We start from the raw sequence: 18,318 nt of genomic DNA on the forward strand, positions 1-18,318 counted from the left end.
AAGCCTCTTAAAATGGGTTGTCTACACCCATCCACTCGGCTTCCTCATTCTCCTGTTTACGCTCTCACCCACTCAAGGATGGCTTTCACCCCCACTCCTCCTCTCACCACTTTCCCTGAGCTACAGATACAGCTCTAAAAGTGACCACTCCCTCCATGAAACACTTTCCTTTAGATTTCCCAGACAGGATGCTTCTGTTTTCTTTCCAGCTCTGTCTGTTCTTTCACAGACTTTCCTTGGGTACCCTCTTCTAGAAGGGGTATCATGCACTCCAGACCTGCTATCCCCAAGCTATTATTTCCAGTCACCTCTCTGACTCCTCTGCGTTTACCTCACACTCAACGTGTCCAGATTGGGGTGTAAGAATTGCCACCCCTTCAATTCCTGTCCTGCTCCTCATCCTGTGCCCTCCTGACACCGCACGCTGGCATCCAAGTTAAGAAATGAAGTCAGCCCATCTCTCCTAGAAGGAAGTTCATGCCTGCTCGCCGAACAATGCAGCGGCTGCTTGACCAGAATATGCTGTATTTGTGGACCCTTCCAGACCTGAAGTTATGAGGACTCCCCACACACATAAAAAGCCAGTTCAGGGAACCCCTTTGGGCCTATTGCCCCACTTGGCTCCCTAATTCAATTCAAGTCACTTAAGCCTGGGTAAGACGCCAACTTTCCTCCTTCCCCCCACCGCCTCACTCACAGGCACAGGAGGGGCGAGGATATAATACTTTATTCACTAACACGGGTCAAGGGGTTGTAGTGAGCGGGGAGTGGGCACTGTTTCCAGGGTTCCCAGTGAGGGGATTCTCCCTGCCTCCCAGTTCCAAGGCAGCCAGGCCTGCCATCCCACCCTTTCCCAGCCCCTGGTGATGAGCCAGGGAGGTCCTGGTTAATGCGGCCCCAGGTCGGGGGTCCCGGCGTGTCCGCCCCCACTCCCCCCACAAGCCGGACGCTCGCAACCCCGCGGCGACAAGAACGGCGGCTCAGCTGCCCTCGCACTCTGGGCAGCGCTCGGTGGCAGTGGCGGCCGTGGCGCCAGGGGGTAGCTTGAAGTCCCGGCCGCAGCCGGCGCAGATATAGAGACGGCGCCGCATGTGCGCGCGACGGTGGCGGATGAAGTGCGAACTGAGACGGAAGCGCCGGCCGCACTCCGCGCACGGGTAGGGCCGCTCGCCCGTGTGCGTGCGCGCATGCTCCGCCAGGTTGGAGCGGTGGCCGAAGCGGCGGCCGCACACGGCGCAGCGGTGCGGCTTCTCGCCCGTGTGTACGCGCCGGTGCTTGGCCAGCGCCGAACTCTGCGCGAAGCGCGTGCCGCAGTCGGCGCATGCGTACGGCCTCTCGCCCGTGTGCGTGCGTCGGTGGCGCGCCAGGCACGAGCTGCCGCCGAAGGCGCGTCCGCAGTCCGGGCACGCGTACGGCTTCTCGCCCGTGTGCACGCGCAGGTGCTGCGCGTAGTTGGAGCTCTGCGCGAAGCGGCGGCCGCAGTGCGCGCATGCGTACGGCTTCTCGCCCGTGTGGCGCCGCCGGTGCTGCCGCAGGTTCGAGGCGGCCGAGAAGCGCTTGTCGCACTCGGGGCACTCGTAGGGCCGCTCGCCCGTGTGCGTGCGGCCGTGTTTGGTCAGCGCCGACTTCTGCGAGAAGCGCCGGCCGCACTCGGTGCACGCGAAGGGCCGCTCGCCCGTGTGCGTGCGTGCGTGCTTGGCCAGCGTGGAGCGGCGCGCGAAGGCGCGGCCGCAGTCCGGGCACGCGTGTGGGCGCGCCGGGTCGGCCGACGGCGCTGGCGCCTCGCTCGGGACCTGCGGGGAGAGGGGGAGGGGGGACACGTCAGCCCTGACAGCCGGGCGCGGGAGCCGGAGGCCGGGGTGTCCGCAAGCTGCAGCCTCTCAGTTCCCCGTTGTAAAACAGAAAAAGCGGCGGTGCCCGCCTCGGGGCGGTTGTGCGCTTTAAATGAGATAGTATGTTAACGCATGTATCACAAGGCCTAGTGTCATTCTAGCAATTCGTTAATTCGACATATTTATTGAACGCGTACAATGTGCCGGACTCTGCTTAGGCACTGGGGATTCAACATTAAATTAAAAAAAAAAAAAAAAACTGCTTCAGGAAAAATGGATAAAGAGTGCTGGTATTGGGGCAGGGAGTGGGTGCTGCACATTTAAATAGGATTGCTAAGAAACCTTACTGATATAACGGGAGCAAAGACTTAAAGGAGGTGAGAGAGCAGGCTACAGAGGGACCAGCAAGGCCCTGCGGGGAGTTTGCCTGTTGAGTTCCAGGAATGGCATGAAAAAGTGCCTAAAGCAGAATGCTTGAGGGATAGAGTGATGGATGGGGTGGTCTTGGGGGGGATCTCTTAGCTTAGGGCCAAGTAATATGAATGAGATGGGGAAGCAATAGAGCTGTCAGATGGTTTGGAGCAGGGATCTGAACAGATCAGACTCGTTTTAAAAGTCACCCTCGGGTTGCTGGCGTTGAGAACAGAAAGGAGGAGAGAGGGCAGAAGCAGGAGCCCAGTGAGGAGGCTACTTGTACTGCCGCCATCTCTGAAGAGAAGTGGCTCAGACCCAGGTGACAGGTGGAAAGTGAAGGTGGTCTACTTCTGGATATATTTTGCAGTTTGAGACAACAGATTGGATAATAGATTGGATAGGTGGTGTAATGAAAGAGAGGAGTCAAAATGACTCCAAGGATTTTGAGTTTGGCCACTGCAAAAGTAGAGTGGCCGTCTGCAGAGATGAGGGCAGTGGGAGAAGCAAGGTGGTAAGTGAAATTTGTTTTGGAGCATATCTGCAGTTTTCCTGGACACATCTGGAGCAGAAAGAGGCCTATGCTTGGAGATGTTAATTGGGAAGCTGTCAGCCCATCAATGGTTTTTAAAGCTGAGTCCGGATGAGATCACCCCAGTAATGGGCAGAGAGAACCTGAGGCAACAAGATGGGCAGCCAGCAAAGACTGAGCAGGAGCAGTTAATGAGGCAGGAGAGCCAGGAGGGCATGGTGTCTTAGAAGCCAGGCCGGGACCGAGTCCAGAGTCTTTAACAAACTTTTCAGAGCAAGCACCTATCATTTTTTAAGTTGTGAAGCAAGGCCTGAAATGGAAAATTTTGAAAATGAGCTGGTTTCATGAGGTCTGAGCCTCTAGAGATAAAATCCAAAAAAGAAAAGAAATGTTTTGTAAGAGGCAGGGGAAGAGAAAACATTTTGTACTAACAGCAGAGTGAAGAGGAATACTGGGGGCACGTTGCTCTCTTCTTAGAAAAGAGAATGCTTATCCTAGCAAAAGTGATAATATTGAACACCTACCGTGAACCAGACAGGCACATTAATTCAAGACCAAATGAAATACCTGGCACATATTAATGACAAGAAAGTGTTAGCTTCTCCCCACATTCAATCTCCACAAAGTAGTTATTACTATTCTCATTTTATAGATAAGGAAACTGTTAAGAGAGGGGAGTGACAAGGAATAGTAAGGCTCTTTTCTTTCTGAAGTTGCAAGGAGGGCAACTTCAAGTCCTTCAAGATCCTTTATAAAAAGGCAGCTTTTTGGTAACCAACTCAGAAACTGGAAAACAAGGCAGTTTGGGAAATTAGTGACCAGCCATGGGAACTCTGCTTTAAACAGTATTTATAGTGATAACGGTGATAACATTACACTGTAAGGCTTTGACAGTGCTATTTTATGTACATTACCGTATTAAACCTTCGTGTCACCCCCTTGAATCGGGTGTTATCTTTTGAGTTGGGAAAACAGAGGCTCATTGAGATTATATTCACAAAGCCAGGGGGAGTCGGGACTGACTCTAGAGCACTCACCCTTTCCCAGTAGGCTACACTTACTTCCCCACACTAGAATAGCCAAGATGTGACAGAGGCTGGACTCCAAGTCCCTGGTGCTCTCCAAGGGGGATTCAAGGTTAAAATACAACTTGATACTTTAAATCAAGAAACTCCCCACAGCAGGTTTGGCACAGTCTGAATTCAAGGTAATACTTTCCAATCTTGCCCTGGTTTTGACATCTATTGGCTTTATTTCAACACGTCAGCCATTGTGGAGAGAATTTTTCTCATTATATTTACATTTTTCTGGCCCATTTTTCTTTGGCACCCTTCTGTAAGATGACTTTGACGAGCCTGAGGGCTTCCTTATGCTGGGTTCACTGACTTATGAGAAAGGAATTCTTCACATGAGTAGCCTTAGTATCTCCAGCTTCAGGACAAGGGGCCTTGGATGCCCCAGGAAGAATATATATATATCTTTTTAGTAATCTCAACGTGAGGCTCAAACACGTGACCCTCAAATACATGAGATCAAGAGTCGCATGTTCTACCAACTGAGCCAGGGTCTAGCTCATTAAGACCCCAGGCAAGTCACTCCCTTCCCCTGCCTCAGTGTCCCAAGGAAGGTGAGGTAGGCTAGGTGAGATAAAAATTTCCCGACTTGAAGCATGCACACCACAAGATGCAAGAGGACTCTAGGTGTTATGCAGGAAAACTATCTTATTATAATCATTATGTGTTTATTTTCACGGACATTAGAAAAACAATAGATCACATGAAACCCACAGTTCCATCAATATCGTGTAGATGAAGGCAGGTTTATTTAGCAAAACGATGTGAATCTATTTGAAGAAAAGCAGTAAATAAATGAGCACAACAGGTGGGCAATATACATGTCACTGAAGCTTGGCAAATACCAGGCTAGGAGATCATTAAAGGCCCTTCTACGTCTTAAATCTACAGCTAGTAGACTTAAATATTAGAACGGTATTTGTACTATAACAAGAGGTACTATGATTATACAATCAATGTAATATCATAACAGGAAAATCCAAGTATTTGAAGTTTGTGATTTTGTCTTCCTGCTTAGGTTTTTTTTTTTTTTTTTAAATCAAGGCAAACATGTCTGTTCCCCCTAGCCATTACTTTCCTAAATTAAGAACAACAGCTACCATCCATTGAGGATTCACTATGTGCCGGGAACTGTGCTAAGTGCTTTTCACCCATGTTCTCGTTTTAAACTCTCACAGCCCTTTCTTTTGTGGTACTATCTGCTCCATTTTTGAACAAGGAAATAAGACTCAGCAGTAAAGTGATTACCCAAGGCCCTACAGCTCATCAATGGCAGAGCCAGGGTTGGAACTGAGAGTCCGTCCTTGTCCAAAATACCCATTCTCTTAGCCATGATGCAATTCTGTCATTGGCAAGTTGGGAGATCACCTACACAGCTTGTCTCCCTCCCCTAGGCTCTTTTAGCAGTCAGAATCTCCCCTTTTTGGTACAAAGTATAAAATAACAACCCTATTCTCTTGCTCCTAGCTACAGGAACTGTGGTCCACAGATCAGCAACAGCAGCATCACTAGGAACTTGCTAGAAATGCAGAATCTCAAGGCCGACCCCAGACCTGCAGAATCAAAATCTTCATTTTAACAAGATCACCAGGTGATTTGTATGCATGTTAAAAGTGAAGAAACCTGATCTAGAAGAGAGAAGAGCTACTCCTGGAGAAAGCAGGTGGAAAAGGTGAAGAGGGCTTTACAGGCTGAAAGACCACATGGGCAAAGTCTTAGAGATGAGAAAGGGTTGGGTGTGTTTGAAGTCAGGGAATGGGATGGGTACTGAGTGATTAGAGATAAGCCAAGATGTGAGGTCAGATGGTGAGTAGCTTTGAATGCCAGGCTTAGGAGCTGAGACTTTATCCTGAAGGAAACAGGAAACCACTCAAGGGTTTAAGCAAAGAGAGACAGAATTGGATGTGTATAGAGCCCTCTGAGAAAATCTTTTCTACTCATTAAAGATAGACTAGATTTTGACAGGCAGTGAGAGGATACTCCAGCCCAAATGCGCATAATTCAGGCCTATTCTGGACAACGACTGGCCACGGGACTGGGTAATAGCAAGGAGTCACAGAATGTCAGCATTGGAAAGAGCTTTCGAGATCACCATTTTTAGAAACTGAGTCTCAGGGAGACCACACAGCAAATTAATGAGCTATGCTGTGGGCACAGTGCTAAATGTTCATAGGGTGTCTGTGTGCAATCCTCAATTCCAACCTCCTCCCCCAGACCCAGTAACCCAGATGATACTTCTCAGGCTGGCATTCGAGGACCTTAACTTTCATTACCCCTCTTTACCGATGAAAAAGCCGAGGCCAAGCTGGTAAATGGTAGAATTAGGATTTGAACCAATGCTTTTCACCGCTACGTGATACCATTTAGACTCTAGCCCTACATACCTTTGATGACTAGACATGCCCGCTCTCCACCTCCTCATCCTTACCTCCAGCCAGTCCAGTCGGGGTTCCCAAATATCCCCTTCTCTCCATCTTTTCTCCACTGCTGTCACAACCTTAGAGCAGGCTATCAGCCTTCCCTGGCCTGGTCTCCCCATAGCAGCCAATGATTCTTCTAAATAGAAGATCCAGTCATGTCCCTCCTCTGATTTGAGGCTCTAAATTCCTATGCTGGATTCCAATGCCATTTTACTCTCTGGCTACCCCGACTTCTCTGGCCTCATCTCCTCTGAGCCTCTGCGTTTGCTATTTCTCCTCCTGGGATGCCCTTTCTCCTTCTCCATTTGCCAGATCACCACTGTGTCTTCAAGCACCAAGAAGCCTTCCCCATTGCCTTGAGTTGTCTGCCCTCAGTCCTCTGTCTAGGCCTCCAGGTTGGTTTCCCTGTTCACTCCCAGCCCCGGGGTTCAGCCCAGAAAGTTCTTTGATAAAAAGGAGTTGAAACATCTCCAGAAGGATGTCCTAGTGCAAGGTCCTGAACCGTAGGGAGAAGAATGACTATCAGCAGCAAATATTTACATAGTGTTTATTATGCACCAGACACAGTTCTAAGTCTTTTCAGTACTAACTCATTTAGTCCTCACAACCTTAAGAAGTAGATCCTGTTATGATTTCCCTTTTACAAAGAGGAAACTGAGCCACAAAGAGGTTAAGAAACTTACCCAAGGTCACACAGCTGGAAGGTGATAGAGTTGGAAGTCCACCTAAGCTCTGGAGTCTGGGTTCTTTTTTTTTTTTTTTTTAAGATTTTATTTTTTTAAGTACTCTGGGGCTCAAACCCACAACCACAAGATCAAGAGTCACATGCTCTACCGAGCCAGCCACGCGCCCCTGGAGTCTGGGTTCTTAACTTGTAGGCCAAAGGTGGAGATCAGGGGATCCACAGAGCCAGAAGAGGCAGGCTGTGCTAGGATGACAGACCAAGGAGGCCTGAGGAAAACGGAACTAAACAGTTATTTTGACTGGAACCGGTTGCCAAAGCAGCCAGCCCCCTCCCCCTAGGGCCCAACACACCCACTAGGGGGCAGCAGAACTGTCTTTCCCAGAGAACTGGCCCCTTGCAGGAAGAAATCAGAGGGAGCCTGGGCCCAGAAACCCCGCCCAACAGAAGTCCTCCAGATAGGACTCAGGGCTCCTCTGGCTGGGGGTGAGAGTCCTAAAAGGTTCTGGGAAGTGGAAACATACCTGGTGGCACTTAGGATCTCCCATAGGGAATTCTAACTCCTATTCGGATCTCCTTAAAAGTCCTCTCTTTAAACCTTCAAAACCCTCAGGATAAAACCCAGAGGAGAGGTCCCACCCAGCCTGCCAACCACCTTACTCTCATCCACGCTACAGCATGGCTGAACCACCTGCCTTCACTTCTCCCAGTGCCCCACCCACCTCCCTGAGCAATGAATCCGGCCGTTCCTTCTAAATCTCAGATCCCCACTGGTCTCAGCTAAGTCATCCCTTTACTAACTTTAAGGCCTTGGGCCAGTCACCAAACTGTCCAGTTTCCTCACTTGTAAAATGGAAGAAATACTACCTCCGTTCCAGATTTGCAGGACTTAGAACAGTGTCTGGTGCATAGCAAATGCTACTCAGAGTCAGCTGTTGCTGTTGCCTACCTAACCACCCCTCCCCCCACCCCGAAGCGTGCAGTTCCCAGCTCCGGGCTTCCACGCCTCCTGTGCCTGCACCCATCACACGGGATTGTAGCTGTGTGGTTACTTGTCAGTCCAATCCCGCTAGACATCAAGCTCCATGGGAAACCAAAGACAGCTGGCGCAGTAGGTTAACATCTGTATGATGGCAGTAGGGCAGAAGGATGGGCCACCAACCCTGAGATTCTACGTCTAAGACTCAGAGGAAAGTAGGGGCCGGATCGCTGGTTTGTCTGAGGAAGGCTGGACCTGACCAGATTTGAGGGTAACCAAGCCCCCTGGTGTGGGACACGTACCTCCTTGTTGTCCATGGGGATCTTGAGTTTCACCACCTCATACTTCTCCTCACCCTCATCTTCCTCACCCTTCACCAGCAGCACCATCTCCTCTTGCATCTCTTCCTCTTCCTCCTCCTCTGTCTGCTGTTCACCAGGCATCTTGGTCCTAGGGCGAGGCGCTGGGTCAAAAGCTCAGGACTCGCACCCCCCTCCACCCCCCGCCTCCCCGCCCCATGGCCCTGACCCCAGCAAGGCGGAGGAGCCTTGGCTTCTCCCGCCCTGCATTGCCCTCTTCCCTCCACCCCAGCCCGGCCCCAGGTCCCAGGACCAGCTCCGAAGACACTCGTTCTCCGCACTCATCCCGGCATTCAAGGCCCTGAACAGTTCGAATCTCCAGCCCCAGCAAGTCGCCACCCTCCTCGCGCTGAGTCACTCCCCGGCGCCCGGGCCAGCGGTCCAGAGCTCTAGGGCACGGACTGGGGGCGGGATCCGGGCGGAGACCCTGGGGGGCTGCGCACTCACCAGTCGCAGCTTCGGCGCTCGCACAGCCCCTGGCCAGGGCGCCGGGCGGTTGGGCACTCTGCGAGGCCGCGGCTCCGGGGGCGGGGCGGGGCGGGGCCTCGCGAACGGCCGCTCATTGGTCAGATCGCCTAACCCCGCCCCCGAGGGGGAGGGGCCCAGAGGACCCAGGCGTCCGGCCAGAACTGCCCCGGGAGGGTGGCGAGCCCAGATCTGGCGCCTTCGGCTGTACCCCAACTCCCAGGGACCCCCGGGCCGCCCCATCCCGGCGTCCAAGGTCCTCGCAGACCAGCTGTAACCTACCTTCAAGGCTCGTCTCCTGTGGCCGCCTCGGAGGTCTCCGCTGCGACCAGGCGCGTCCGCTCCGCCCAAAATAGGCCACGTGCGCTCCCGCCCCGGCCTGGGCCTCTCGCTGGCGCCCCGCCTGGAGGGCGGACCCTGTTGCCTGCTCACCTCTTCCCTTCCCTCTTTTTTTCCTCTCCCGTTTTTTCTCCTTTCCAGGCGTCGCCTTCCCAGTCTCCTTGTCTCTGGGATGTCTTGCCCCTTTTGAATACGTACTTCCCAGATCGACAGCCAGCAGAGCTACCGCTGCCGCTCACTGTGTGCTGTGCCTACTGTGCGCCAGCGTTATGCTAAGCGTTGTACACACCTGATCTGTGATCCGCGCAAGGACGGGTCCGTTTTACGGATGAGCTAATTGAACTGGAGGGAGATAAAACTGATCTGCCCAAGTTATACAGTAAGGGTTGTCGTAGCATCCCTGACAACCAATAGCCTAAGTGGAAAATCAGTAGCCCAAATCCAGTAGCTCAAATCCAGTCCACAGAAGTATCTTGTTTGGCCCTCGGGGTATTTTTACTTTTAAAAATTAGTTTTAAGAAATAGAGGCCCTTTACACATTTTAATTTCCCACATTTTAAAATTGGGATATTTTGTATAAGGATCTGTATTTCCCACTTCTCTTGAAAAAGATACCCAAGGGCGCCTGGGTGGCTCAGTCGTTAAGCGTCTGCCTTCGGCTCCTGGGATCGAGACCCGCATCGGGCTCCCTGCTCAGTGGGAAGTCTGCTTCTCCCTCTCCCACTCCCTCCTGCTTGTGTTCCCTCTCTCGCTGTGTCTCTCTCTGTCAAATAAATAAATAAAATCTTTAAAAAATACATCTTAGAAAGAAAAAGATAGCCAATTCTCCCATTTTATGAATGGGGCACCTAAGATTCAGAAAGGAAATAGAAATAACATTCAGCAAGTGCTTGTGATCCCTGTGTCTCTTTATAACAGCCCTGTGGGGATCAATGATATTGTCTCCCTCTGACAAATGAACCAAGCTTAGAGAACTTAAGTAATTTGCTCAAAGTCACAAAGCTGGTAAGTAGCAGATTCCAAAGCTCATGTTCTTTCTATTGCACCAAATTATCTTTCAGAAATGAAATTACATGAGGAAATTGGTGGCAGAGCCGGGACTCAAACCTGAGTCTCAGTTTTCAGAGGCCAGGGCATAATTTGGATGTTGGGATTACATCTGGTCAAACTTTTGCTCTTCCTCAGAGCAAGGAAAGGGGGCAAATGCCTGGATACTCACACTCAAGTGTGATCTCCACTTTGGTTGTGTGTGCCCTACTATGTGCCTGGCACCATTCTAGGTATTGGAGATGCAGTAGTGAACAAAACAGACAAAAATCTTGGCTGCTATGGCACTTTTAAGAGTGTAAAAAATGTAAACACGTAAATCAACAAGATAATTGTAGATAATGAAATTAATAGGGCAAGATGATGCAATAGAATGGGTATGGTTTGGGGCATTCTTATTTATTTATTTATTTATTTATTCATTCATTCATTTATGAGAGGGAGCAAGAGAGGGGAAGGAGGGGCTGAGGGAAAGGGAGAGAGAGAATCTCAAGCAGACTCCCTGCTGAGCATGGAGCCCAGATCCTTATACATGACCCTGAGATCATGATCTGAGCCGAAATCAAGAGTCGGATGCTTAACCAACTGAGCCACTCGGGTGCCCCTTGGGGGCTTCTATCATGTGGATAGGGAAGGCATCTCAGGAAATAATACTTGAGATGAATCTTGAATGATGAGAAAGGATTAGCCATTTGAAAATCTGGAGGAAAAGTGTTCTAGACAGAACTGCAAAGGCCTAAGGTGAGAATAAGCTTGACATATTTAAGGAACAGAAAGAAGGTTTGTGTGGCTGGAGCCAAGTGAGTTAGCAAGGGGAAATGTAACATGAGAGATGGAGGAGAGGTGGGGAGGGGTCAGGTTATGTCTGGAACCCCACTTCTAGCAAAAGGTAAGACCTGCTTGCCCTGATTCAATCAGTGAGGAGACTCAGCTGGGAACAGTGAAAAGTTACCATGGGAAGGGTCTCCTGCTGTGGGAGGGCTTTGGAATAGATGTTTGCAAAAGGAGGAAAAGGACTTCTGTCCATTTGCTCTACAAACATGTACAAGTATATACCTGAACTCAGATCTAGTTTCTGTTCTTGAGAATCTCATAGTCTAGCAAAAAAGATTGTGATAAATAAATAAATATATACGAATAAACATAAATATATATGTATCAGTGGGAAAGCAGTAGGTGTATAAGTGCTCTGGCAGGATAGTTAAGATGAGTGAATAACAATAACCCCCTGGGAAGGGAGTCGTTATCGGGTGCAGGCCTCTCTGAGGAGATAACTGTGAAGGACCTTCAAAGAAGAGTGGGAGCTTGCCATATTGACAAGGAGGTAGCAGCTTGTGGGACTGTAAACTCTTGTGAAGAGCACATCATGTTCCAAGGACACACTGCTCACCAAAGTATTTAGTGAGGCCTATTGTGTGCCAGGCTTCCGCTGGGACTGGGAGGTAGAAAACTGAATCTGGAACAGTCTTTATCATACAACTCATTACTCTGCATTTCACTGTTTGCTTTCAGACTCACTAGAACTCTACTTCAGTTCTTGATGCCCAGGGACTTGGGAGCATTCTCTTCTCTCTGCCTAGAAGACTCCAGCTCCTATACCATCCCTCGCTCCTCCTTTCTTAGCTTACTCAGTCCTTAGGTCTAAACATAGTTGCCATTTCTTTGGAGAGGCCTTTGAATCAGGTAGGATTCTCTTCTGTAGGTATGCTTCCTGCATAGTCCTTCCTACACTTGTAATTATTTGTCCAACGTCTGTCTTCTGCATAGAAACTGAGGGCGGAGACTTTGTTTTATTCATCCTCCTATCCCCCATACCCAGCACACAACTGATAATGCTGTTGAGTGACTAATCATCCTCAAGAAGTTCTCCATGTTTCAAGTGCTCCGAAGAAGTAGATTTTAACTCAGGCTGGAGGTTCAGGGAAGGCATCTGGGAGAAAGTAATGCTTGAAGTGTTCTGACTCGGAGAGGTTAGCAAGTCGGGGGGGGGGGAGGGGAGGAATGAGCATTCCAAGTAAACGAAGCAATATTTAAGAAGCACAGGGCTGAAACCACACAAATGGAAGACCTTGGATGCCAACCTGAATGCCAAGGAGCTACGTTTTCCGGAGGAGACATATGGAGCTACGGCAGGGTTTTTAATAGGTAGCGACACAAACAGATGTAATTTTACAAAGGTCACTGCAGGCGGGCTTGGAGGCCGGCTGGTAAGGAGGGGAAACACGGAAACCAGCAGGGGCGGTCTTCCAAAAGCCCCCAAAGGCCTCCATTCAGGCCTATGGGCGTGTGTGCACCTAAGGACCGAAGCCGCCAAGAACCCCGGGCCTGAACGCAACATTTCGAACGTGTACTACAACTTGGCAGAGGTGGGAACATAGGGAGGAAGGGCGCCGAAGCCAGCTTTCATTGGTTTCTAGGGAAGCCCGGCCGATGGTTAAGATCTCGCGAGAGCCTCTGTCCAGGGACCATTCCCCCACCGAGACTAGCAGAGACGCCCAACCGGCGAAGTTGCAAAGCGGCCTTGTACTTCATTTCTTAGATGGGTGAACTGCCCTCGTCTTTTTTGTCCCTGGCCAATCAGGTCAGTTCCTCCTTCCCTTCCTCCCTACTGGCGCCCTCCTCGGAAAAAGCTAGGAATTGGAGTCTTGCTCCTACTGACGCATGGGTCGCTGGGAAAATATGGTTGCTTTTTCCAGGGGATAGAGGCGTCCCCTTTGCCCTCCCTTTGGACTGTGCAGTCAAATGACCTGTTTCTCGACAAATAAAAAAGGGTCTCAGGGAGGCGGGGTTTCCCAGTAGGCAGAGCCTCAGTGTCGGGGACCTCCGCGCCTTACTAGACAGCCGGCCACCTTTCTCCCCCACCTGTCGCCATGGCAACGGCGCTCCCCGACCTACGCCCCACCCCCACCCCCGTGGCGCCGCGTGTTTGTCCTTTTAGGGGTCGCGCTCGACGTTGTGGCGTAGGTGGCGCCTGTGGGCAGCCAGAACTCAGGTCTAGGGCATCAGCTGACAGACCTGGTGGCCGTTTTTCCAACCAGATGTCACAGCTGGAAAGCGGCTGACTGTTCCACCTTCATCTGACGGGCTCGAAGAGGGCAAGGGACCCTCACAAGTTTGCGCGTGGCTTCACCTGTGGTGAGGCTTTGACACCTTCCCCCCATCCCCCCGGTCCCCGCACACATACACAAGCGGAGTCCGAGCTTCAGACAAGAAAGTTTATTGGCGAGGAGATACACGGAGATGTGGCTGTCCTGCCTTGGAGCTTCCCTGGCCTCTCCTCACTCCAGTCCTGCCCTTCTCCCAGCCAGTTTGTCTGCTGACGTCCACCAGGACCTGGGCTTGGCATCGACTGTTTGTCCCTTCTGCTGTCTCTGGTCTATTCTGCCAGTGTCCAGGTGTCAGGGCGGGTTGGGGTTCTCCAGGGCAGATAGGTCTGGGCTGTCCAACAGCGCCCTTCCTGGCTAAGACCATGTCCAGTGGCCTGAGCCTGGATACTGCAATCCACACAGCAATACTCTTCCCATCAGAAGGTTCCAAGATGCCCCTGCCTCTCTACCACCCAAAACTCCTGAAGTCTCACTGTTGTGGCTCATAAGGTCAAACAAACCCTGTTTGGTGCTGGCCAGGGTGCTGGTCTCCTAGGGGCAAGGTTGGGTGGGATCAATTCTTAGATTAAGAGGCAGCAGAATTTAGAGTTTTTTAAGGGCCCTCAGGCTAAGGCCAGTTTATTCATTCAATAAGTACTGAGCGCCTACGCTATTCAGAATACAAGGCAGTGCTCTAGAAGCTGGGGGTATAGACCATACTGTCAAGGTCCTGACTGAGCCCAGCCAGGACAGTTTCCTGAGCTTCAAGGTCATTGTCTCCAATCTCTATTTCTATCTATTCACTCCTTTCTCCCATTTCTTCCCCTCCTTCTCCCTCCCACCACCTCCCCGGCCCTTTATTCTCTGCTTAAGCAGCAGATACCCTCCCTTTGGTCTCCTGGGCTTCCATCTTCCCTGGACCCCATCATTCCAGTCCTGTTGGTGGCTCCTCCTTGAGGGGCCTTGCCCGACCATCCCCTGTCCCAAAGGGCCTCAGGACCAAGTGCCCACGCTGGTGCTTGATGCGGGCAGAACTGTCACCAAAACCTTTGCCACACTCTGCACACTTATATGGCTTCTCCCCAGTGTGTGTTCGCCTGTGTTTGACCAGATCTGAGCTCCGGGGGAATTCCTTCCCACAGAAGCCACACACATGGGGCTGGCTGGGTCCAGAGGGCTGGGCTCGGACTCGGGGTCGGGGGGCTGTGGGTGCCGGGCCAGGGGGGTTATGTGGCCTCAGGAGAGTGGATGGTGGTGGTGGCCGAGCCCGTTCACCTCGGTGGGTGCGGAGGTGCTTGACTCGGGCCGAGCTGTCAGCAAAACCCTTGCCGCATTCAGGGCAGAGGTAGGGTTTTTCCCCTGTGTGCACACGATGGTGTTTCACCAGGTCCGAGCTTCGGCGGAAGCCCTTGCCACACTCAGGGCACTTGTGGGGCTTGTCACCTGCCAATGGTGGGGGTGGCTCCCCAGCCTGTGGGCCCCCGGGCTCTGGCTCCAAGCCAGGCAGGCCAAAAGGCCCATCACCCGAGTGTGAAGGGCTTCGAGGTGTCAGCGGGGGGCTCGTGCCAAGAGGAGGTGGGGGTGGACTTGAGCTGGGGGGTGGGCTGGGGATCAGGGGGGCCAAGGGGTAGCCTGGGAAGCTGAAGTCCTGGGGCTCCATGTGAGTGAGGCGGTGGCGGAGGAGGGTGGAGCTGAGGCTGAAGGTGCGGTCACATTCTGGACAGGCGTGAGGCCGCTCCCCACTGTGGGTGCGGAGGTGTTTGACCCGGGCAGAGCTGTCGGCGAAGCCCTTGCCACACTCGGGGCAGAGGTAGGGCTTCTCTCCTGTGTGCACCCGCAGGTGCTTCACCAGGTCTGAGCCCCGGGCAAACTCCTTTCCACACACATCACAGCCAAAAGGCTTGGGCCCCAAGTGACTGCGCTGGTGGCTCAGAAGGCTGCAGCTGAGCACAAATCTTTTGCCACAGTCGGTGCAGATATATGGCTTGTCCTGGGCCTTAGGTCCCTGTGTGGCTGCCGTGGCTGCTCGAGAAGGCTGCCGCCTGGGCACCACGGGCCGGGGAGGCTGCTCCCCCCGGTGTGTCCGCTGGTGCTTTATGCGAGCAGAACTGTCACCAAAGCCCTTGCCACAGATGCCACACTTGTAGGGCTTCTCACCCGTGTGTGTCCGCTGGTGTTTCACCAGGTCAGAACTCTGCCGGAAGCTCTTGCCACATTCGCCGCAGATAGTGGGGCGTTCACCAGCTGGGATCCTGGACCGAGAAATCTTTGGGGGGCCTTGGGCTGGTGGTCGGGCTCTGTAGGGCTTTTCACCACTATGAGTTCGCTGGTGTTTTATACGGGCAGAGCTATCCCCAAAGCCCTTGCCGCAGACCCCACACTTGTAGGGTTTCTCCCCTGTATGGGTCCGCTGGTGCTTCACCAGATCTGACATCTGCCGAAAACTCTTGCCACACTCACCACACACGGCAGCCCGATCACTAGCCTGGCCCCAACGTGGCTCTCCCAGGAGCCGGGGACCTCTGTCCCGAGCCTGAGGTTTTCCTGGTCCCTCTCTCTGGACCCACAAGTCATCCCAGGTCTGGATGCCTTCAGGTTTGAGAGAGGCATTTCCTACTTCATGACCTGGGGCCAAATCTTCCTCTTCCTTGAACCCCAAGTCATCCTCCTGTGGGGTATGTTCAAACTCATCCGGCTGAGAAATCTCCACATTCTCACTCCCTATACCTGGGGAAAGAAAAGGGAGTAGTAGACCCTGCCCTTCGGCTCAGCCCCTATCTTTGATAACAACTTCCCCAGGAAGGCTTCCTTGACAATCTGCGGTCACAAGGATGCTCTCCCTCTCCTCTGAACTTCTGAAACACTTCTTATTGCTGCCTCTCATTAACAATGGTAACTTCCTTATAACATGCCCTTAATATATGCCAGTCACTGAACTAGGCATCACTGAATCCTTGCAAACAATGCTATGAAATAATACTATTACTACTCCCATTTTATAGACATGAAGACTCAGAGAATTTAAGTCACTTACTCAAGGTTAGAAAGTAGCAAAGCCATGTTTCTAACTCAGGTCTGTCTGATTCCCAAGCCTGTGTTAACCACATTATACTGTCTCTATTTGAAAACCTAGTATTTGCTATTTCTATAGCCCATTCTGTAATTTATTACTTCAATCATCTTGCGTGTACCTAAGAGGACCCAGACGCCCACCTGTCCCTCAAAATGCGTAGGGTTGGTAGGAGAGAGAAGATCAAGCACAAATAATATAATTGTGGGCTCAGAATAACCGCTGTCACAAGAGAGCAAGGAAATAAGGAGATAGGGCCAAGCTTTCACAGCAAAGGAAAAGAGTAAACCACGGAGAGGAATGGAAGATAAAGCTGGAAAGGGATGTTGGGACTCGATTAAGCATGTAAGGCCTAGATCGAACACTAGGCTTTTGATTAGTAGGCAGAAGGGAGCTAGGGAAGGTTTTTGAGAAGGGAAACAGGATTAAATCCGGACTTGGATCAATGTGGCTGCTGAGTGCATCACTGATGAGAAAAGGGATGTGGGGAGGCTGTTGCAATTGTCAGGATGAGATAAAAGGAGGCCTGAAGTAGGGCAGAGGCAGTGAGGCTGGTAATGACTGTCGAGGAGCCAGGAGAGTCCTTGAGATGAAGCCCCTCACGTCCTGACGCAGAGTAGGTGCTCAGAAACGTTGGCTCCTTAACCTCGGTTTTTGCTCCCCTCCCCCTCCCCCTGGAAGCACAGTTCATGTCCGATTTTTCTGGGTCTCGGCCAGACAGAGCCCAGCACCGGAGTCCCCACCCGGCCTTTACCTGCCCCTGGCGGCGCACCGTCCCGGCCCTCACCTGTGCGGGCGCCTCTCAGCTGCTCCCTCTCCTCTGCGCCCTGGAGATCCGGGCCCCAGGGCTCCACCGCGCGCTCCATCGCCCGCACGCCGCCCTGAGCAAGGGGACAGACACAATCCCACGGTCACACAGCCATGTGCAGCCCGCGGCGCCCTGCCGCTGCCCTCTGCCGGCCAGCGCGGGCACCGGGCAGCGGCCGGGTCCGAGGTGCGGGGCGCGGCTCCCGGTGACCCCCGCCCGCGCCACCGGCCGCCCCTGCACCTGCTGCTCCTTCCGGCCCGCAGCGCCCCCTTCTCCTCCTGGCCGCCTCCGGCTATGTCACCCCGGCGCCCTCGCGAGCTCCTCGGCGGGGCTCCGCTGCCCGAGCCGCCGGCGGCCCCGGGATGCGGGCTCCGCGCCAAATGGGGAGGGGGCTCGGACCCAGGCGTCCCGGGGGCGGCCGCCGGGGGGCGGGGACGGGAAGCGGAAGCGCTGGGCCTCACCGAGCCGCTCTAGGACCCGGGAGGAGCTGCACGCCTGTGGGGGCCGCCCGCGTCCTCCGGAGCTCGGTGGCCGGCGGGAGGCCGCGTGCCGCGGACAGGGCTACTCTAAGCCGAGGACAGTTGCCCGAACTCGGTGGTATTAACCGTGTACCTCCTGGGCTGGAGCCGGGTGATGAGGGCCGAAGACTCTTCCTAATTATCGCTGTGTCGGGCCGCCCGCGCCGACCTCCGGGGCTGGCCGACTGCGCCAGCCTCCCCGGCCCGGAGAGACAAAGAGAGATCCGAAGACTGACCCAGGGAAAAGGGTGGGGGAGAGACCAAGGCAAACAAAGGGCGGCGGAGGGCGGCGGAGACCCCAGACGGGGCGGGGGCGGGGCGCCGAGACACAGGAAACAAAGCGGGGCCGGTCCGAGAGGCCTAGGGCCGGGGGTGGGGTGGGGAGGGGGGCTGGGCTGGGGGAGACCGAGGCCCGAGCTGCAGCTAGAGGATAGAGGCCGACTCCAGAGAAATGATGGGGAGAGGTGGCCAGTTGAAATCAGGCCCGGGGCGCGGAGCGGAGACCCGGAGCCAGAGACTCACAAAGTCGTAACCTAAGAGCCCCGAGTCAGAGGGGACACAGAGGCAGAGAAAGAGACCGAGAGACTGCGGCGGCCCGAAAATACAGGAGCAGGAGATTGGCCACCAGAGACAAAGAGATGTAGAAACATAAGAGAGAGATACGAAGTCACTGAAGCACAGTCGGAGGAGCTGTAAG

General features: G+C 53.0%; 2 protein-coding genes across 5 annotated transcripts; both read right to left on the bottom strand.

Moving 5' to 3' along the window:
* Positions 1-709: 709 nt before the first annotated feature.
* ZNF771 (zinc finger protein 771) lies at positions 710-9,336 on the bottom strand. 3 transcript variants are annotated; one of them, XM_036099802.2, is made up of 3 exons: positions 9,036-9,336; positions 8,232-8,379; positions 710-1,793 (listed from the first exon to the last, which is right to left on the bottom strand). In XM_036099802.2, the coding sequence occupies exons 2-3, from the start codon at positions 8,370-8,372 to the stop codon at positions 981-983; spliced, it is 954 nt and encodes a 317-aa protein (XP_035955695.1). In that variant the 5' UTR covers positions 8,373-8,379; positions 9,036-9,336; the 3' UTR covers positions 710-980. The 3 variants fall into 3 exon arrangements, with proteins under 3 accessions (XP_035955695.1, XP_035955694.2, XP_035955696.1); XM_036099801.2 differs by lacking the exon at positions 9,036-9,336 and adding an exon at positions 8,736-8,816; XM_036099803.2 differs by lacking the exon at positions 9,036-9,336 and adding an exon at positions 8,570-8,692.
* A 4,004-nt stretch (positions 9,337-13,340) lies between these two features.
* On the bottom strand, positions 13,341-17,816 carry ZNF48 (zinc finger protein 48). Of its 2 annotated transcripts, none has more exons than XM_036099797.2 (3): positions 17,716-17,816; positions 17,083-17,176; positions 13,341-15,952 (listed from the first exon to the last, which is right to left on the bottom strand). In XM_036099797.2, the coding sequence occupies exons 2-3, from the start codon at positions 17,159-17,161 to the stop codon at positions 14,151-14,153; spliced, it is 1,881 nt and encodes a 626-aa protein (XP_035955690.1). In that variant the 5' UTR covers positions 17,162-17,176; positions 17,716-17,816; the 3' UTR covers positions 13,341-14,150. The 2 variants fall into 2 exon arrangements, with proteins under 2 accessions (XP_035955690.1, XP_035955689.1); XM_036099796.2 differs by lacking the exon at positions 17,716-17,816 and adding an exon at positions 17,344-17,525.
* Positions 17,817-18,318: the final 502 nt, after the last annotated feature.

Source organism: Halichoerus grypus, chromosome 6, assembly GCF_964656455.1.
Source record: "Halichoerus grypus chromosome 6, mHalGry1.hap1.1, whole genome shotgun sequence".
Lineage (NCBI taxonomy): Eukaryota > Metazoa > Chordata > Mammalia > Carnivora > Phocidae > Halichoerus > Halichoerus grypus.

Coding starts and splice junctions, on each gene's coding strand:
- ZNF771 (XM_036099802.2), bottom strand. CDS start 8,372: ATGCCTGGTGAACAGCAGACAGAGGAGGAGGAAGAGGAAGAGATGCAA. Junction 1,794..8,231: donor TCCCCATGGACAACAAGGAG/GTACGTGTCCCA, acceptor CTCTCCCCGCAG/GTCCCGAGCGAGGCGCCAGC.
- ZNF48 (XM_036099797.2), bottom strand. CDS start 17,161: ATGGAGCGCGCGGTGGAGCCCTGGGGCCCGGATCTCCAGGGCGCAGAG. Junction 15,953..17,082: donor GCTGAGAGGCGCCCGCACAG/GTGAGGGCCGGG, acceptor TTCTTTCCCCAG/GTATAGGGAGTGAGAATGTG.